Consider the following 22,878-nt stretch of genomic DNA (forward strand, 5'->3'; position numbering starts at 1 on the left):
ACCCACTTTTCATGCAGTGGAAGGGTTACAAATTTGGCAGTACAGTAGTATAGTTAGCAGCAGGTAATGCAGTCAGTCGTGTTACTTTATTGTGCTGTGTTAACTGTCTAACCCAGAAAACACATTTGTTTGCGGAAGAACAAAGATGTGTCCATTTACAGCTGCACATAGTAGAAATAAAAGATGCGGAAAAAAACAGGAGCTGGTAGGGTTGGGAATTGAAAAGATTTTCACGATTCCGATTCCCTTTTCGATTCTATGAAACGATTCGATTCTTTATCGATTCTTTTTTCGATTCCAATTTGGGGAAAAAGGGAGAACAAACAGTTTGATTATCAGCATCAACTTTGTTTACCGGTACTTATTGCACAATCTTACCAAATCAACAAGATCAAGATGTCCACAGGAAATGTGAAACTGGAGTAACATCTGTGTTTAAATGAAAAATGAATACAAGAACAAACTTAATAACCAACAATGTCTAATAACAAATGATGGGATAATAACCTATTTTAAATAACAAAAAATACTAATTATAAAACAGTAGTAGGGAAAATTAACAGTTATTTTGCAGAAAGATGGGCATATCTGCTTTTTCTGGAAGGATACGGGATCTTTCAGGGCTTATGGTGTCTCCAGCCGTGGAGAACACCCTCTCAGATGGGATGGAGGAAGCCTGCACACAGAGGTAGTTTTCAGCCAGTCCAGATAGCAAGGGCAGCGTATCTTGCTTGTTCCACCACCACAGTGTGGCGCTATCCCTGCAGGGGATGGAGGGCAAGCTTTTATAGAGCTGGATTTCCTGATCTACCCTCTGGGCTAAGGAAAGACGGGGCTTTGATTCACAAAGTGACCGCAGCTCGTTGTCTTCCTCCTCGAATAGTTCTTCCAACTTGCGTAACTTGCGTAACTTACGTAAAAAACGTGACGTAAGTCGTGCTCCCCAGAGCCGGCGCTCTAGGCTCTGGTGCTGCGGGAATCGAAAAAAGAATCGTTCAGCGAGCTGCCAAACGATGCCATGGAATCGGAAAATACGGAACCGGTTCTGAACAGGAACCGGTTTTTGATTCCCATCCCTAGGAGCTGGTAAAAAAAAGTGGCAAAAATGAGAAACACAAATAAACGGCTTAAAATAAATATGTTTGCTGGGAAAATACTTGGATTAGAAAATAGATGAGTTATAAATAATATAAAGCAAATAACGCATTTTTAAACTTATGTAAAGGGTGGAAAAAAGTTTTGGTGGTCAAAAAATAAAGAAAATAAAAAAGGTTAGGATAAAAAAAAATGGTGCAATGGGCAGCACTGTTGCATTGCAGCAAAAAGGTTCTGGGCTTGATACCCACAAACAAAGGACACACGTATGTGCACTGAGGCGAAGCCCGTAGGTACAACTCAGTAATGAAACTGCTGTTAAAATCCCAAAATGTTTTGGGGTAAAACACTATAGTTTTGGCTGTTTTGTTCCATCTGTTCTGGACTGGGAAATGCTTACATTTTAAAATATTCTAAAAATTAACTGATTAGGTTCGATTATGATAAAATTTTGAATAGTCAATTTATATATTTTACCTATTATAAATTACAGCTTTAACGTCGTAGGGAAGTCATATTTAAATGTCAAATCATTCTGGCTTAAAAATGTGTATAAATGTACTATTTATCAGACTATATTGTCCCAAAATTTAGAAAATTTCTCTAAAAAAAAAAAAAAAAAAATTGTTTCTAATTGTTTCGGTCATAGCATCTTGATTCATACGTCACAGCTAATATACAATTTAATATAGACACTCAAATTTTCCTCGAACTAGCTGCTATAGTCTTTGGTCAGGAAGCAACTAGCAGGCCGCTGGAAGTAATTTTGAACAATTTTAGCACAGGTGGTGCTATGAAAATGTCCACGCCCACTCAATGTCCACGCCCACTCAACCCCACCCCCCACCCCCCCTTGACACTGTGACATCATCACAGACAGAATTCCAAATTCTGCCTTTGATGTTATGCCCCTCCTCCCTATGACATCATTTGGAACACCACTTGCTATAAATATTCCTTTCATTCCCTCAACCTCATTAGTCGGATTCATATTGCTGAGACAGTCAGTTTATTACCTCTCAGTCTTCGTACTAAACTTAAACGCTCCTAGAAATGTGTGAGGAGTTGGATAAGTTACAAATCTCATTGCGACAAAAAATAGAGGAATTAATGAACGAAAAGCATCAAGACATTGAAAGGCTTCAACGGGTTATGCTTGAATATGAGAAACTTGAAGTGCGGAGGTTAAAAAGGAAAGTGAAAGAGAAAAAGGAACAACTTGAACAGAAGGAGCAAGATTTTAATAATAGAGCCTGCCGTTATAAAGAACGCATTAAAATGTTAAAATCACAGATCCAAAGCTTAAAAACAAAACTCATTCGTGTTAACCAGAACCTGTGTGAGATGACCAACCAACTTGAACAAAATAACCAGGAACTCCAAAAATTAAATAGGGAACTTGGTGAACTTAAATTCAAAGAAGAATCTAAGCTCCATGATCAAAATAACACACAAAACATCCAAAATGTAGAAGAAATTCCTGACATCCTGCATGTGGATGCTGCGTGTCAATGCAATCTGGAACAGAACAGTCATTACCTAAAAAAAATACCCCTGCTACTTGGACAATTTATTTTTTCACTCCAAACATCATTCAGGTACTGGGTTTCACCATGGCTTTGCTGAATCCTACATATGTATCCTACATGAGGGATGTCAAACTGGTTCCAGAAACTCTACCCTGTTTGAAACCTTATTTCATTGGCTACAAAGCCAAAAAGCCCACATGGTCTTAACCAATTACCACAGGACTCTCTATGAGGCGTAATATCGCTCTACTCGGTGAATCATTGGCTGACAGGCTAGGAGCGCATGTGAGACTTTAGCGACTGTCCCTGACTCAAATCGAGACAAAGATGTGGACGCTTTTGTGTTGCAGGTAAGAAGACGATGCTATATTGGTGCTATACTATGCTGCTTTATAACTGTGCTTTGGTGCTTGCTATGTCCATAAAATGAACTTGGTGGTTGAATTGTGGCTTTCCAACGATGTCTAACATGTTGGTAACGGTGTAATTTTCATGTATTCTGAGTTGTTAGCTGTAAACACTTTAAAGCAGTTCGCCGGCGAGCCGATGGGTTTTAAGTTAGTTCTCCCTTGTATATGAAGGTTTTCTCCAGGTACTCTGGTTAGCCAAAAAATTTAAACATTAAAAAAGAAGTAACACCCATATACCTTGGAAGGCATCCAGAAGCCGTTTTATAAATCCAATCTTTTATTGCTTATACTCTATTCGTCCATAAAGGTCCTCAGATTAAAAATAATCCAGCATATTCTAATAAAATATTTCATGATGAGAAAATCGACCATAATGTCTGGTTGTTGAAATCAAAAAAGTTAGCTGGTCATAGCTAACTTTCAGCATCTTCCTAATATTTACTTCCTATTTTTATTTTTCAAAAAAGCGACTAGCGACAAATCTGGCGACTTTCTACAGTGTCACTGGCGGCTTTTGGAGACTCTTACGTGAAAGCATGTATCGTTCCTACTCTGCTGTGGGGCTCCTCCCCCATCCCAACCCTGTTCTCCCGCAGGAGTCCCTCTCAGCACTGCAGTCAGAGCCGCAGGGTGTTTACCCTCAGCGTCCAGACTGCAAATGAAGCGCGCATGCGCCGGGATTGACGGCGCAAATTGATCACAATAATTAAAATATATAAATTATAAAATAAATAAACATTAATGGACAGAAAAAAGTAGCTCTATAAATTGTTTAGTAAAGTGAGTAAAAACACTTATATAGTGTTTTTACTCACTTTTTGTCTTTCTGTAACAACATTATTTGTCCCACAGCATCAATAACATGCACATCACTTCCTGTGGCAGATTATGCAAATTAGGCGATGACGTCATTTAGCGACTTCTAGCGACTTTTAGCACAGCCAATAGCTACTTTCCTTACGGAGGAGTTGGCAACACTGAATTCGCAGGCTGCGTACTTCAGAGGACCCAGCCTACCTAGCCTCCGGAGGATCCCCAGCCGTTGGTAAATGGGACGGCTAGCCTAGGGCTGGGCGATATAGAAAAAAAGCTTATCGATAAAAAAAAAATGCATATTGATCGATATCGATAATTATTGAAAAAATTTGAAACCATATTTTATGTGCAGCTCTGCCTGGACATTTTATGATATTGCTAAATGATTTAATTATAATAAAGAACACAAACACAGACTTCTAATTAAATCTTTATTTAACCAACTTTTTTAACCATAACAGAATTGTTTTAAAGAAAAATAACTTAAGAGACCTGAGTTGTTATTAAATACTGACAAAAAATAAACTAAAGTGACCAGAAAAGTGACCAAAAGAAATATAACAAATAAATAAATGGACCCACCAACCCCGCCGGCCGCCACCCGCATTCCTGCTTTAACCTGAGTTATTAATTTGAAGTTGCTGGCCCCTCAGAATTTTTCTCTCAATTGTTAGAACTACGTGGGAAACTGCCCAGAACTGAAAATATTTTCCCGAAATTCCCGAAGATTCCTCGGAGGAGAGCCGCGCCGGGGCCTACACAGCTCGTACTCCTGCGGGTGTGAGCGGCTGAGATGATAAAAAAAAAGTTGGTTGAGTTATCAGATTTCGTTTTCACTGGTTCCCTACACATTTTACAGATGACTGTGGTTTGTTTTTTGTCCGACTTGCCATGACCGAAATACTGCCTGACTGCCGAACTACAAAAACCTTTCCTTGGAACAATTTCCTCCGCCTCTCCTTGCTGCGACATCTTCATGTGCTCTGTGTTGTGGTTTGAGAGGGCGGCGCTTTGTGACGGCGTACCTGGGTCCGTGATTGTGATTGGTTGGGAGGAAGTAGTGACTAGCATAAACCTACATGCTAGGCTACAATGAGAAGGAAGGAAAACTGCGTTTTTTTTTATCGAACTTTTATCGACTCTCTTTTTTTCTATTGCGCCACACGTCTATCGATCGATATATATCGTTATTGAATTATCGCCCAGCCCTAGTCTAGCCTTCGGAGCACTTCCTGGTTGCGACACGGCGTCATCACGTTTACCCCCAAAACAGCGGCAAACAAAATCAGACAGCTCGAGAAACACGGAAAAAACAACAAAAACAAAAAAATGGATATGGAAATTTTTATTTAATTTTTTTTATTTACTTGTTATTGGAGGAGGGAAGTCGGCTTTGACGGCTTCGGCGGCAGCATTGCTACGGAAGCGTATTGCTGTCACTTGAAAAAAATAATTTTTGCTCATTATATTGTATAAACGTGATAATTATATTGTATAAACGTGATAGTTATATTGTATAAATGTGATAATTATATTGTATAAACGTGATAGTAAACGTGATAGTTATATTGTATAAACGTGATAGTATATTGTATAAACGTGATAGTATATTGTATAAACGTGATAATTATATTGTATAAACGTGATAGTTATATTGTATAAACGTGATAGTATATTGTATAAACGTGATAGTATATTGTACAAATGTGATAATTATATTTTATAAACGTGATCATTATATTGTATAAACCTGATCATTATATTGTATAAACCTGACAATTATATTGCATAAACGTGATAGTTATATTGCATAAACGTGATAGTTATATTGTATAAACGTGATAGTTATATTGTATTAACGTTATAGTAATATTGTATAAATGTGATAATTATATTGTATAAACGTGATAGTTATATTGTATAAATGTTATAGTAATATTGTAAAAACGTGATAATTATATTGTATAAAGGTGATAATGATATTGTATAAACGTGATACCGGTAGTTATATTGTATAAACGTGATAATTACATTGTATAAACGTGATAGTATATTGTATAAACGTGATAGTTATATTGTATAAACGTGATAGTATATTGTATAAATGTGATAGTTATATTGTATAAACGTGATAGTATATTGTATAAACGTGATAGTATATTGTATTAACGTGATAATTATATTGTATAAACGTGATAATTATATTGTATAAACGAGATAGTTATATTGTATAAAACGAGATAGTTATATTGTATAAACGTGATAGTTATATTGTATAAACGTGATAGTTATATTGTATTAACGTTATAGTAATATTGTATAAACGTGATAATTATATTGTATAAACGTGATAGTTATATTGTATAAACGTGATAGTATATTGTATAAACGTGATAGTTATATTGTATAAACGTGATAGTATATTGTATAAATGTGATAGTTATATTGTATAAACGTGATAGTATATTGTATAAACGTGATAGTATATTGTATTAACGTGATAATTATATTGTATAAACGTGATCATTATATTGTATAAACGTGATAATTATATTGTATAAACGTGATAGTATATTGTATTAACGTGATAATTATATTGTATAAACGTGATAGTATATTGTATTAACGTGATAATTATATTGTATAAACGTGATCATTATATTGTATAAACGTGATAGTTATATTGTATAAACGTGATAGTTATATTGTATAAACGTGATAGTATATTGTATTAACGTGATAATTATATTGTATAAACGTGATCATTATATTGTATAAACGTGATAATTATATTGTATAAACGAGATAGTTATATTGTATAAAACGAGATAGTTATATTGTATAAACGTGATAGTTATATTGTATAAACGTGATAATTATATTGTATTAAAGTTATAGTAATATTGTATAAACGTGATAATTATATTGTATAAACGTGATAGTTATATTGTATAAACGTGATAGTATATTGTATAAACGTGATAGTTATATTGTATAAACGTGATAGTATATTGTATAAATGTGATAGTTATATTGTATAAACGTGATAGTATATTGTATTAACGTGATAATTATATTGTATAAACGTGATCATTATATTGTATAAACATGATAATTATATTGTATAAACGTGATAGTATATTGTATTAACGTGATAATTATATTGTATAAACGTGATAGTTATATTGTATAAACGTTATAGTAATATTGTATAAACCTGATAGTTATATTGTATAAACGTGATAATTATATTGTATAAACGTGATAGTTATATTGTATAAACTTGATAGAATATTGTATAAACGTGATAATTATATTGTATAAACGTGATAAATATATTGTATAAACATGATAGTATATTGTATAAACGTGATAGTATATTGTATAAACGAGATAGTTATATTGTATAAACGTGATAACTTATATGCTTTATTCAGTAGTAAAATTTAAGATCAAGATGTTTTCACTCTAAGTAGGTTTTTGAAGGAAGTGGAGAGAGGATGGCTGAACAGAGATTCCTTCCAAAGCGCAGCGCATCAGAGTCAATGTCTGTCACACATGAAGGTGGGGCTCCAATTTAACGTTTGATCGAACATGAGAACTATCCTGATATCATTATCCAGGTAATCGTGGGACGTTTTTACTCTGCATGATCATCTGCAGCACAATGGCGAGTTTACTGGAGTTGATCAAGTTTTACTTTATTGTCGATCTAAAACATGCGAGATCCTGATGCTGCTGCACACTGGAGGAGATCAGTATTATGAATGAACACATTGAGAAGAATCCTCTACAGAATGGGACTCTATGGAAGAAAACATCAATTAGATCATCTAGATGCGGAGGCCTTCCTCGTTGACCAGCTGGAGAGATACGGAAGCCTGCACGGATATACGTTTCACCACCTTAAATCTGTTTAACATGGATATGCTGGGACTCAGAATACAGTGAAACATCTGTTATCATTTCTGGACCCAAGGGGTGCAGAACGAAGGCAGAGGAGGAGGTTGATGCGGCACGTATTGATCCTGGACCTCATTTCTTCCACGAAGCTGAAGTTGGCTTCCGATTGCAGCTTCTGCTTCAGGAAATGGGTAAAGGGCGATTCCACTTTAATTTTCCCTGCCTTCATCATCTTTAATCCACTCTAATTAAAAAACTACAACACCTAGACACATCTAACCTGGACTAGATTATTCTAAACTACTTGTAGAACAATTAAAACCAGGCCTGGGATTTGTAATACATTTCTCTGAGTTTTTAAACTTCAATAAAAACTGTTTTTAACACTTTTTTTAGTGTCCATGTCACACTACAAGTGGAGTAGCTCTGAAACTACAACACCTAGACACATCTAACCTGAAACTTAAAAAAAAAAGACATATATAATGAACCCCTCTTGCTCTGACATTCATTTTTTTATTTTATTTTTGATTTGGATTCCACTTTTATTTGTAATTTAATTTTATTTTTTTGTCTTTAGTGTATCATCATTTGGTCTTGCAATTGTTTCATCTCTAATGCGTCACCTGATATCATGCTTCCAACAATTTATTGTTCTCTTTCTTTTGGTATTAACTTTGACACAGAAAGTACTTCCGTATAAGTACTTCCTTTCAGTGTTGCATATTTGCTTAAACCCCCAGTTGGTGGTGATAGATGGCTGCTGACACTCAGCCAGGTTTTGTGGGAAGTTTGCTCTATGTCGTCCTTACAAGCCTTCTTGTGTAAAAGGTTTGATGGAAAAGCTGAATACAAATGCTTATTGTCCACTGTGGCTCCATGTTGAAGAAAAAGTGAATGCTGCATGTTAACTTAGGGATGCTATCTGCTGGGTTAACTCAGATTTTAAAAAATGCATGGAACCGGTTTTATACAATAATCTGAACTTTACTGTCTTTTTGATTAATACTATCAATTCAAATATTGGGTTAAATTGACTTTTTTCAAATGCTTTGACATGTGTTTTAATTTTGTACTATATTAATAAATATTGAATAAATGAGAAATGTTGGTGTTAATACAGACATACATGTCATATCTTTCTTGTATATTCTAATAATTTTAACAAGGTTTTTTTTGGGAACACTGTAGTTTGATGTCTTTAAAGGGTCAGTAAAAAAACATTTTAAATGATGAAGTATTTAGCAGAATTAGGCTTCAGTCATGTTAAGATCTTTGTTGTGGTTTTCCCTTTCAAAAGAAAATCATATATGGCAAACATGGCTAAAACTCAGAGATACAGATGAATTCAGAATGTCACTTTACCATACAGCTTAAGTATTTATCTCCTGAAATCATTTTATTCAGACTGTGAACAGTTAGAAATTCATCCTAAATACCCTCTTACTATGGAGCCGATGTGACGAGTGAATTTCTCCACTGTGAGATCATTAAAGTCTATTTTATCTTATCTTACCCTCTCTCAATATTTCTTTAAGATTTTGCACGACATAACAATCCATTACTTTAGGAAGTCACTTGTATGTCTGGTGGATATGAATAGCTGAAATAATCAGACTTTTTCTTACAGTTATTTGAGTAGTAAGATGTTACTGTTACAACAAATGTTTAATGTACTCAGAAAATTACACCCATTTATCAAATTATTTCTTGATTTGTAAAAGAAATTAAAAATCAATTGAGATTAAAAAAAATTGATAATGTTGTTCCACCATGTTAAAAATATTTCTATTACAGGTCTTAAGCCAATTTAGTAGTCAGTTGGTTTGTGGAAACATGAAACCTGCTTCTTCTATCAATTAACACAAAAACTTGCCTTTGCCCCAAGGACAACGTCGGGGAACAATAGTCTGGAGAAGTGGGGGGGAAGAAGAAGGAAAGAAGAATACAAAAAAGAAAAAGGAAAAAATTGCTAAATTAGTTTGAATCCTGCTTGGGACATGCATCAATTCATGTAAACTTGAACAAACTGCTGCAAATCTATCAAATATAGCTTTAAAACTGATACAAATACAATTATCAAGTATAATAATACAATTTGATGCAATAAGAACAATACAGAGAAGCATATTATACCACCCCAAACCTAATACTGCTTATATTATTATAAATGTTCTCTGTTAATCATTTCTTACACACAGTGGATCTTATAGGTTTGTCCTTTTCTTGCAGTTTGAATGCTGTATAAGATTGATAAAAATAAGACTATTATACTGCTGCAACTAGTACTGCTTACAATCATTATTAGATGTTTTATTAAAGAAACAATCCCTCCTCCCTACCAGCAATACAATTGTGTCCTGTTCTTTTAAATTGAATATTTTATTTTAATATTGACAAAATAAGAATATTATACTATTATATATACAACTACAATAAATTGTTGGTAGCATGATATCAGGTGAAGCATTAGAGATGAAACAATTGCAAGACCAAATTATGATACACTAAAGATAAAAAGAATTACAAATAAAAGTGAAATCCAAATCAAAAACGAATGTCAGAGCAAGAGGGGTTCATTATATATGTCTTTTTTTTAAGTTTCAGTTTAGATGTGTCTAGGTGTTGTAGTTTTAGAGCTACTCCCCTTGTAGTGTGACATGGACACTAAAAAAAGTGTTAAAAACAGTTTTTATTGAAGTTTTAAAACTCAGAGAAATGTATTACAAATCCCAGGCCTGGTTTTAATTGTTCTACAAGTAGTTTAGAATAATCTAGTCCAGGTTAGATGTGTCTAGGTGTTGTAGTTTTTTAATTAGAGTGGATTAAAGATGATGAAGGCAGGGAAAATTAGAGTGGAATCGCCCTTTACCCATTTCCTGAAGCAGAAGCTGCAATCGGAAGCCAACTTCAGCTTCGTAGAAGAAATGAGGTCCAGGATCAATACGTGCCGCATCAACCTCCTCCTCTGCCTTCGTTCTGCACCCCTTGGGTCCAGAAATGATAACAGATGTCTCACTGTATTCTGAGTCCCAGCATATCCATGTTGAACAGATTTAAGGTGGTGAAACGTATATCCGTGCAGGCTTCCGTATCTCTCCAGCTGGTCAACGAGGAAGGCCTCTGCATCTAGAAGATCTAATTGATGTTTTCTTCCATAGAGTCCCATTCTGTGGAGGATTCTTCTCAATGTGTGCATGCTAATACTGATCTCCTCCAGTGTGCAGCAGCATCAGGATCTCTCATGTTTTAGATCGACAATAAAGTAAAACTTGATCAACTCCAGTAAACTCGCCATTGTGCTGCAGAGGAGATAGCATGCAGAGTGAAAACGTCCCACGATTACCTGGATAACGATGTCAAGACCACCTTCCAGCCGCCACGGCGAACCGCGAGGAGGGAACCGGGCCATAGGCTGCTGTTGAATGGGATTCCTACTGACAGTGCACCGCTGGTATGTGGAGGTCTGAGCGGCTGCAACAGAAATAATATTGGAATGCAGGATGATAATCTGAATTAACTGACTGCACTGATTAAGTTTTCAGGTGGATTTTCTCACTTAAAAACATATTAAAACTACTTTATTCCCACTGATCACAACAAATATAGCTGCAAGGCAAATAAAAATAAATAAATAAATTAAACATTATTAGTCTCACATTGGAGAAATTTATCTCTGCATTTAACCCATCCCCTTGGGGAGCAGTGGGCTGCCATTGTGCGGCGCCCGGGGAAAGAAAGGATAGGGTAGCTCCACCCAACGTCAGACCAACTTTTTCACCGCGCAGCTGGAGCAGCAAAGATGCTTCAGCCGCGCATCAGAACTAAACTGGTACAAGCAGCAAAAAGGAAGCAGCAGACCCATACATAATCTAGAACAAATGCAATACAATGAGACCTGCCGTTTCTCAAACATGTCTTTATTGCTGCTGTTCAAAAAAAGACCTTTAATTTCCAAGAATAAAAAAAACCCACTTTGAACCATGATTGAACTGATGCAGCTTTGTCTGTGTTCTACTCACCAAATTTTAGATATTCAAAAACTAGAGGTTGTTAGCTTTCAAATAATGTATTGCACATGTAATATGGGCTTACGGTTCCTAAGGTATTCGCTTTTCCATTTGGGTATTCAAAGTAGGCAAGAATTTCCCAAAATGAGGTGAATGTTAAGAGTTTAAATCCTTATCGTGTTCACATTAATTGTCTCTGTAAAAACATCATTAAACAATATATGAAGTTTATGTAAAGATTTAAAGAAAATAGGTTTGTTTGTTTTAACTCCAAGAACATCACTGGGCTAACTCCATGTGCTTCATGTGGAAAGTAAATGATTACCTTAACTGAGGGTCGAATCCTTGGGAACGTGGGGGTTTAAGTCATAGCACTAGCAATCATAATAATCAAATTTAAAGTCTTTTAAAGCATATTATTATGTATAAGCAATGCATAAGTAATACAATAATATTTGCTCAAGAAAAAAATTACATCTCCAGTCTGTCCTGCGTTGTGAACAATGAATAGCTCTAATTTTCTTCAAGATGTCTGTGCAAAGTGGACCAGACTGTGTCCGATCTAGATGGCAAATTAATCAACAGATTGTGGGGCTGCAGAATTTTTTTAAAGAATAAATTGTAGGGGAATGCCAATGCTTTAGAATGTAGGAAAATCAACATTTATTAATGAGTCTTGGTGGTCCTTGGAAAGCCATCAGTTTCACAGTCTCTTTTAATAATTTCAAATTCCATTATTTGCTGAAATGCATGGCCATTCTTAAACTAAAATTTACTGCATTTAACCCATTCCCTTGGGGAGCAGTAGGCTGCCATTGTAGGGGGCCCAGGAAGCACTGCGGGGTTAAGGGTTTTACTCAAAGCACAAGCGTACTGCTCTAACCACTAGGCCAACACTCCCCTCTATTTATGTGTAATCTGGTAATGATTTCAGTAGTTCTTTGCCAAAAACAAAAAATCTTGTATGTTCGTTTTTAATCACCACATTAAATCCATGGTAATTGAAACATGTTGAATTTCATTTGAAGTAAAGTTTTAAAACGCAGTTTAAAAAAATAGGTACATTGTAAATAAAAATAAAAACTATAAAGGAGGTAAATAGTAAATAAAACGTACGGTTGTATAAGCAGAAGGATTTGAGGGATGCACCAGGATGTGAAGATATTCTGAAGTTACAGGTAAAATGACTGAAAGGCAGTATTGTGTGTGCGTTTTCATTTAATAGTAAAAAGTATATATATATATATATATATATATATATATATATATATATATATATATATATATATATATATATATATATATATATATATATATATATATATATATATATAATTTATCGACGAGTCTGAGTGATGTTTTATATTTAAAAATATAAAAAAATTGCGGCATTCTCTCCCAATTACATCGGAGCAGACTAGACATCAGGAGCACACTTCGTGTGTCATTGTCTCCGATTAGGCCTAGATGGGACCGGCTTGTTGTTTTATTTTTATGCTGTTTGTATTTGATTTTATGCCAGTCGTATCATGTTTTTTAACACAAATGTCCTCCATCTAAAAAGCCAGTTAAGTCTATTATGAACAAATACTTGCTACTGATTAACTGTTAAAGTCTGTGTTAATGCATATTTTGAATATTTAAAGATGAATTAAAAGGGCGGGGAGGACATGTAGGGGCATTTTATTTACAAAACATAATCACTGTCCGACAGGAGGGCATTTTCCCATCATGCAGCATGCCATGTGGCTTTTGATAAACTGCGGTGGCTGACTCAGACAGATCTAGTTATGATGTCTTAAGGTTCAAATTGCTCATGTGCCCCAGACATCAGACGCAGAGAGGAGCAAGTTAGACAGAGATGTAATTGATGTGCCCTGCGCACAGGCCAACACTGATTGGATCAGTTGAGTAGAGCACTGATGGGGAAGCAGGGAGCTGGCCGATACCATCTTGGAAGGACCCCTCTCCCCAGTCTATTGATTTTTACTAACTGAAAATAGTCATATGTCACTCATAGCTTCCTAAATTAATACAATGTTTTTTTTAATGTATTTAGCTTTGTTAGAAACAGTAGAGACATGGTTATATTACAGGATGCTGTCACAAATAGAAATATATGCTTTTATAATGAAATACTTACTGTAGTTTTATGCTCTATAACAAATACTTACACACTATAATATAAACTGTTTCAGATTTCCTTATATGGATTTTTCTATTTATTCTCTCTTGTGTGTTGATACATAATTTTTTATAGAAAGGTTTTAATGTCCTCTATGTGTGTCAAATGTAAAATAGGTTCTTGCTGTATAATGGGATGGATGGTAGTGGTGGAGGGGTTGTTCACTTGGGATGCCAAACGGGCTAGGACTGCCCTTGGGTGGTCATGTGTCAATGGTTGACTTTAATTAATCAGAAAATGTATAATAATCCAGCAGGTTAGTTTAACAAATGAGGAGCATGATTAGCAGAGAGAACAAGTGTCTGGCATGAGTTGCTGAGTCAGTAACAGGTGATGTTTAGAGTAAGGGTTATTGGAAATTTTTTGATATGTTGATCCACTTCTCAGTTAAAAATATAGCACTGATGATATAAAATACATCATAAACTTTCAACTTTCACAAACATTCAACTAAAATTGATTCCGTGGCAGAATGTATTTCGTTTCTTCTCTTATCAATGAGTTCGTTTCATGTTATCCCTTTTAACATAATCCGTAAATTTCCAGTGAACCATAAAGACTCTGTCATTGAAGAATTTTGCTCTACGATGCAAATAGATCATGTTTAGGACATTGCTGTAATTTCCACCAGCTCTGTTGTGCTGCAGTATAATAGACACCTCTACTCTCTCATTCGTAACTAATGGGGTTTGTCTTTTTTTGCAGGATTGTGGTGAAAAGCTGTTCAGTCACTATAAACCAGATGAGCTAGACAGGCAGTTAGGAGTACCAACTCCATAACATTTCAAAATAAGACAGCATTATGGATACATAAATAAATTACACTCAAATCAAGTGTGCCTTTTAGTCGATAAGGGACTATTATGGGTAACTTCCTACTGTACATCAACCCACCTGAATAAGACTTGGTGGTAAGACATGGTTTTATTTGGTTTACCAATGCTGGCTCCCCTTTTAAACGCCAGTGATTGTGGAAGTACACATTTGAGGGCCGGGTTTGTCACAGTTAACTATTAATAAAAGACAGACTGTGTCACGGTTGGGTGGAGGTTTTAGAGGACCCAAATGCAGAGACCAGCAGGCAGAGGTGAGTCTGAAATCCAAAAATCTAATACAGAAAGCCAGGATCTGGGGGACATCAGGGAAAACACACATGAGGAGGGAGGGAAAGACGAGGAAACAGCACTAAGGAACAGCAGAGGGAGAGTATGGCCCTGTTCGAATTTATGGGATGCATCCTTAGAAGACCGGATTCGAAGGTAGATTACGTCATAGCGCGCTGCCGAGGTCTGGTCGGATTCCAAGACTCCTCGTTATGCGGCCTTAAAATGCGTCCTTCTTTTTGCCTGATTTGAAGGACGGGTCCGATGTATCCTCGGTATCCTTGGATATCCCAGGATTCATTGCGAGACCAAGCAAGCCGGCTGCTCCGTGATCAGAGGAAAGGTTACTTGGCGCCGAACAGTGGTGAAAATTGGAACTGCAGTTTAATATAATCCAGTCTGTGAATAGTTCCGTCTGAAATGAATGAAAATAGTTGTTTTAATGGTTATTCAGTCAGATATGTGGTGTAATGTTTGGTTTATCTAAAGGTTTTTATCTGTTGCTGTGTAAATGGGTTTGACTGTAATTTAAGGACATATTCTAATATATCTGCAGTGTGGGGACTATAAATCTGATAGGATTAAAATTATTTTATTGCTGTTTTGCACAATATGCTTAACTAAGAATTTTTTTTGTTGAATATTTGAGATTTTGCAGATATATTCTTTACACATACATTGTTTAGATTTACTTATATATTTCTTCCCCTTTTAAAGAATAGAAAATCTCTTTATTGTCCCACATTGGGCAAATTTAAAGCAGCAGAAAGATTATTGAAAATGGGCACACAAATGTGGACCTTAGAAAGATGTATAAGAATAATATAATAGGGAAGAGTTAAAATATGAATGATAAAATACTGTAAAGTGTTTTAATAATATAAAACTATGCACCTGGAGAATAAATAACCAATATGCAGCTATGGACATTTTTACAGTAATGGACATTTGAAAATAGCAGCAACATGAGAGATGTGCAAAATGACAGCAGCATGTTATTTAACTGACTAAGGTTTCTGTCATTACATTTGATTTTATTTGTTCCTGCTCCCGGTGGTTGGAACCTTTATTCCACTCAATAAAAAAAAAAGAAATAAACAAACAGTTTTGAAAACTTCTGTATTCATTCTTTTCCTGCTTTGTGTGTCAACTGTCACAGTTGCTAAGCAACATGGCCTACAGCAATAAAACCGCTGAAGGATAGACCTGTTTGGATTCACAGCCAAAACTCTTCCGGTCTCCTTATTTTCACGGACTTTGAAGGATCCAGTCTAGGTAGGCCGCGTCCTTGGAGGATGCAGCCCATGAATTCGAACACAGCCTATATATGGGAGACATAATAAGGACTGGACTAATGAGCTGACAAGGAATAGGTGTGGATGGAAGGGTCTCAAAGGAAGCCAAGGGGAAAGGAAACAAACACAAGGGGGCAACAGAGAGTAACTCAAGAAACACAAAATAACTCAGAAATATAAACAAAAATAACTAGAATAACACAAAATGGAAATGAACCCAATAGACTAGAAAACACAGAAAGACAACTGAATAACTGAAAACTAAAAAAGACTTAAAGAGAACCAAAAAGTGCAGATTCAAGACAAACTGATAAAGAATCAGATGATTTTTTTAAACTGCATAATCCAATATAATAATCATATTATCAGTTATTTGGTGAATCTTATGAAAGATTACTGTTTAGACCTACACGTTTGTTAGTTGCTATTCTCACAGTGTTTAGTGTTAAATATTTTAACATTAAAAAGAGGATATATTAATGTAAATTCATCATTTCCTAATTAATTTTCAATCTTTAATTAAGAAAAAACTAAAGTGTAGAGTAGGAAAAACACATTCTCTTTTCTGTTTTTAAAGCAAGAAAGCATTTGTAGGTATATTTTTTTCCTCTATGGCCATGAACACATTAATAAAGCTTAAGATTACCTGTGATAAAGTTGTCCACCAAAGTTGTAGGGATGCAGAAGATCCCCACAAGTAGGTCGCTGACTGCCAGGTTAAGGATGAAGAGGTTGGTCACAGTGCGCATGCATCGGTTTTCCACTACGATCAGACACACCAGGATGTTACCCACCATGCACAGCAGAAAGATGAAGGAATATGCCAGGATGTAGCTGGCAGCTACATAAATAGAGTGTTGATAGTAGGGGAAAAAAGTGATGTTGGTGAAGTTGGTTGTGCCATACAAGCTGCTGTTTAAAAAGGTTGCTATGACCGCTGATCCCTCTGTGTCCATAACTTCCTCGGTCACAATTTCCAGAAACTCCATCTTTCATATGTGCCAGCACAAGCTGTATGGGACCAAACAGGAAAAACAGAAGATAATTAGAAATATAATTTGAAGTACATCCTAAATAACTTGAAATTATATCCTGCTTTTAAAAATATTGACATTTAAAATGTTTTCAACAGTGACGAACAACAGTCTCTATTTACAACTATATGCATCCATGAATTATTAGTATTTGCAGGTTAGTCACTAGTAAAATGAAAACAGTTTTTGTTGTATTTTTTTTTTTACTTTGTAAAATTTGAACACAATTTCGGAAAAAAAATGTCTTGCTTATTGTTCCCCCTTGAATTCTTCAACTTTGTTATGATAAAACCACACAGTTTAGCTGTTACATATACAAAGACCCCTGTAACTAAATTGCAACTCTTCTCAGAACCAGAATTTTAATAACCTTTATTCACCCATTATTACAAACAATTAAGGAATCTGACTTCACTTGCTACTCTCACAGTACAAACAAGCAAGGCAAAAAACTTTAAAAAATAAACAAAAAACATTTTTGCTTTGCAGAGGAGCAGCAAAGGTGTTGTCTTAAATCTCAGCAGTGAAGGTCTAAAGATCTTGGTGTTGACACAAAGATCCTGTTTTATAAAAGGCTTTTAAGATCAAGCTGAATCGCAGAAATACTAATAGGGACAAGCAAAAAGCCAGTCTGCTTCCAGTTATGACAAATATTTTAATGGGTTCAATAGTGAAAAGAGGCTTTTTTTCTTGTTTCGTTTACAAGGACATAAATGCCACCTTTTATTCAAATACAAATGAATGCTTTTAATTTACTTATATTTTTCCACAATTATGTATCCCGTATTTTGTCCTTGATGGTGGTCATTTCAAATTAAGGATAAACCTGTTGTTTGAATAAAGGTTACTTTAAGGCAAAACTTTGCCAGATGTATTAATTTTGGGTTTTGCTGCATGTGTAATGCAAAGGGAAAGGGAAGTAAGGAATTGGAAAACGAAATATACTTTAAAAGTATTCTAACTTACTAATTAGTGTGTAAGGTGTTTATTGTCATCATCAGGAAGACAGCCTGGAGGAAAATATGTCTCTGTCTCTGTAGCAACAGCCTGAACATAAAAGTTTGTGTCTTAATATGTGGTGTCTGCAGTGGTGTTAACTTCCCCCTTTCAATAGTCTACATAAGTTCTGAGTGGAAGAAAATAAGTCTTGGACCTATGGTTCTTAGGCAACCTCACATTCTGCTTGTAATACTCAATCATATGGAAATGAGAAATATGGACAGAAAGGTGGCAGTTTGCCTACTCCATGCAGGTTTTCCCATGGTACCCAATATTGTGGCTGATTCTCTGTGGGCTTGCACACCACACACAACAATACATCCACATGTAGAGGTTGAAAACACAGCTGTTCTCAACCTTCTCAATGCCTCTTGGAGTCATCCAAGAGTGATAGTAATTTCTTTGCGAGAGTTTTTCACAATCTGTTAATCATTTTAATATTCATAAGATGCTTTGAGATGTTTATATTTTGCTAGTTTAACCAGACAGGTAGGAGCTGTTACTGCTTTATGTTTACAAATCTAGGTTAGTATTGGTTGGTTGCTAAGAAATTAAGGTAGTATTTTTGTTGTGGGAAAGATGTGTTAATGTAAAGAAAAAAGTCCACATAGAATAATGTTCTTACTGCCATGTTTCACCCTGCAATGTTGGATTCAAGATTTACATGTATGTGAGACAAAGAAAAAAAAAATAATAATTTTATACCAACATCATTTTGAAGTAGATAAATAAAAGGCAAAGCTTGGTACATTTACTGAATTAGCAAACAACTTGAACATGCTTGAGCTTGTTTCAGAAAGCAGGATAGAGAGCACAAAATAAGTTTTGGGGTAAATTTGTGTTTTTTTTAAGCAAGGCAGCAACGAGAGACCAAAGCATGGCTTTTAAAAACATGTGGGGACACCTGACTATATCTACAGTTCAACAAAGACGTGTGTAGGGGAAACAGCTCCGTAAGAAAAAGGTGAAGAAAAATAAGGAAATATTGGAAAGATTGTGAGATCGTTTCATGTCTTATGGTAAAAATGATTTTCATTTAGTGGACATGATGAACGCATGAGTCTACAAACAGAGCCAACTACGTGGTACTGCTTTCTGTTCTTGCTGAGAACACAGACCTACAGTACACTACTACAACCTGTACACTGACAAATTTTTTCTGGGACTTCAGGCAAATTATGAAACAAACAATTGCTAAAGTGACGGGAGAAGAGACCAAGATGGAAATAAAAAAAAAGCAAAATACACCCTTTGTCGCCATTATAGTGGACGAGATGACAGCGTGGGTAATGTTGCACAGCTTGTACCCTATCCTGCGTTATGTGACGTTATGGCTGCTCCATGGCCTTGACCTTTTCTGAGCTTTGTACCCCTTTGGGCACTTTGTCTCACCATGAGTAGCCTACCCCCAACCCCATCACAATCAAAAGTATTGATGATTGTCCAAAAGTGGAACAAACCAATAACTGATTGTCAAATAAAGACAAAGAATAAAGATTTTTCTTTTTTTAAATCTTTAATTTGAGCATTGAATTCCTATGCATTTTATGCTTTCCATCCAGTGTTGTTGTTGACAGCCATCTTAGACTTAATCTTAGTTTTAGGTTCAATTTGCCTGTTTCCTAAACCAAAACAAGGCTTTGATTTTAGTCCCCTTTATAAGGCCTCGAATTTACTGCTAATTTTGACATTTTGAATTAAAAAAGCTTCCTGGATGGGAAGCGAAACATCTTCAAACTTAGAAACAAAGTCCAGTGGATTGTTTTTTGTTTTTTTTTACTTTTTTGAAATGACTGTGACCTGAATGACTGAGAATCTTCACCTGCATATCTAAGTTTTAGTTTTCAGGAGGAAAAGTATTATTAGCTTTAGTCACATTTTATTGATTATGATATATTATAGTCGGTTTTAGTCTCATTTTAGTCAGTTTTATGTTCAGTTCAATTCAGTTTATTTATATAGCGCCAAATTCACAACACATGTCATCTCAAGGAACTTTACAGTTCAATGTTACAATTCATAAAACAGCTAACCTTTACAAATTCGAATAACAGCCAGATTCTTCACCAGACTGACAGCTCTTGTCTAGATACTACAATTGCTGGAAATACAATGCTGCCCTGCAGTTCATAATTGCTGCGGGGCTAAAAACAACAATTTCTAGAATTAAAAAACTTTTTAATTAATAAAATCCCTATTTTATAAAAAAGTTTCTTGCAAGAGTTGTGAATATAGATCTAATTCAACACCTCATAAATCAGAATCAGAATCAGAATCAGAAATACTTTAATAATCCCAGAGGGAAATTACTTTTGTTACACGCTCTAGTTACAGTTTTACATGATATATACACACATCCAACTATACAATATAATAAGATAAAAAATAAGAATAAAAAGAGATAAAATATATATACACATATAGCTCTTCTGTACATATATCTGTATGTATATCTATGTATATGTAAGAACTAAATCCAAATAAAGTGAAAAGTCCAATTAAAGTGAATAAATCCAAGTAAAGTGATATGTGGCGTGCAAAAATAGTGCATAAATGTCAATTACGGACGGGGGGGGGGGCTGAATCACTTGAGGGAGGCGTTATATAGGTTGATGACCACAGGTAGGAATGATTTCCTGTGGCGCTCTGTGGTGCATCTGGGTAGGAGGAGTCTTCTGCTGAAGGAGCTCGTCTGCTGGACCAGTGTGTCGTGGAGAGGATGTGAGTCATTGTCTAAGATAGACTGAAACCTGGACAGCATCCTCCTCTCTGCCACGGTGGTCAGGGTGTCCAGCTGCTCCCCCACAACATCACCGGCCCTCTTGATCAGTTTGTTCAGTCTGTTGTTTTCAGCGACCCTCAGCCCACTGCCCCAGCATGTGACAGCAAAGAAGAGCGTGCTAGCAACAACAGACTCATAAAACATCCTCAGCATGGTCCCACAGATGTTAAAGGACTTCAGCCTCCTCAGGAAGAATAGTCGGCTTTGGCCCTTTTTGTAGACCGCCTCGGTGTTTCTAGTCCAGTCCAACTTATTGTTAAAGTACACTCCCAGGTACTTATACTCCTCCACAGTGTCAACAGGAACCCCCTGGATGGAAACAGGGGTCACAGGTGTTTTTGTCCTCCTCAGATCCACTATGAGCTCCTTAGTCTTTGTCACATTGAGCTGCAGGTGGTTCAGCTCACTCCAAGTGACAAAGTTGCCCACCACGGTCCTGTATTCACTCTCCTCACCCTTTTCAATGCAGCCAACAATTGCTGAGTCATCAGAAAACTTCTGAAGGTGGCAGGACTCAGAGCAAAAGCTGAAGTCCGAGGTGAAAAGGGTGAAGAGGAAGGGGGAGAGGACAGTCCCCTGAGGCGCCCCAGTGTTGCTGACCACCCTGTCAGACACACAGTTCTGTAGGCGTACATACTGTGGTCTGCCCGTCAGGTAATCAACAATCCAGGACACGATGGGGGCCTCCACCTGCATCGCAGTCATCTTCTCACCTAGTAGAGCTGGGCGGATGGTGTTGAAGGCGCTGGAGAAGTCAAAGAACATGATTCTCACAGTGCTCGCCGGCTTGTCCAGGTGATTGTAGACTCTGTTCAGCAGGAAGATAATGCTGTCCTCCACTCCCAGGCGGGGCTGGTAGGCGAACTGTAGTGGATCAGTGAAGGGCCTGACCATGGGCCTTAGCTGCTCCAGGACTAGCCTCTCAAAGGTCTTCATGATGTGGGACGTCAGTGCTACCGGTCTGTAGTCCTGAGGGTCGCTAGGGCGCGAAGTCTTTGGCACCGGAACGAGGCAGGACGTCTTCCACAGCACGGGTACTCTCTGGAGGAGCATGCTCAGGCCGAAGACTAGGCTAAATATTCCACACAGCTGGTTGGAACAAGCTTTGAGCACCCAGGGGAGTACACCATCGGGGCCCGCAGCTTTGCCAGAGTGGAGTCTGGTTAGCTGTCTTCTCACTAGGTCAGGAGTGAAGGACACTGTAGAGGTGACTGTAGGGGGAGGGGTGAGGTCCTCATGTTCTGTAGGACAGGATGTGAAGCAGGGGGGAGGGGTGGAGACGGTGGATGTGGATTGCAGTGGTGAAGAGCAGACAGGGGGTCTGTATGGAGGAGGAGTGGAAGAAGGTGGAGTGCTCGTTGGAGGGAGGCCAGCAGTGGAGGGTTGTGGGGGTGGGCCGCAGTATCAAACCTATTAAAAAATAAGTTCAGTTCATTGGCCCGGTCCACGCACCCTTCCAACCCCACAACAGTGGACTTCTGGAACCCTGTGATGGTTTTCATCCCACTCCACACATCCCTCATGTTGTTGGTCATGAGTTTATTCTCCAGCTTTCTCCTGTATTTGTCCTTAGCCTCCTTGATTTTTCGTTTGAGTACCCCCTGCACTCTCCTCACCTCCTCACGGTTGCCATCTCTGAATGCTCTCTTCTTCTCATTCAGGATGGCCTTTATTTTCTTGGTGATCCAAGGTTTGTTGTTGGGGTAACAGGTGACAG

The 22,878-nt window shown here is 36.7% G+C and overlaps 1 protein-coding gene across 1 annotated transcript in view; it reads right to left on the reverse strand.

Moving 5' to 3' along the window:
- Nucleotides 1-11,195: 11,195 nt before the first annotated feature.
- LOC119791140 (neuropeptide FF receptor 1-like) overlaps nt 11,196-22,878 on the reverse strand; it is a gene marked incomplete at its 3' end in the record, with an annotated part of 72,089 nt that continues 60,406 nt past the window's right edge. The window contains exons 2-3 of the mRNA XM_038297067.1: nt 16,993-17,357; nt 11,196-11,227 (exon numbers count right to left, since the gene is read on the reverse strand). Of these exons, the coding sequence (XP_038152995.1) occupies nt 11,196-11,227; nt 16,993-17,335 (375 nt within the window). The remainder of the gene's footprint in view (nt 11,228-16,992; nt 17,358-22,878) is intronic.

This window comes from Cyprinodon tularosa, unplaced genomic scaffold, assembly GCF_016077235.1.
Source record: "Cyprinodon tularosa strain WSP-4 unplaced genomic scaffold, ASM1607723v1 ctg380, whole genome shotgun sequence".
NCBI classification, from domain to species: Eukaryota; Metazoa; Chordata; class Actinopteri; order Cyprinodontiformes; family Cyprinodontidae; genus Cyprinodon; species Cyprinodon tularosa.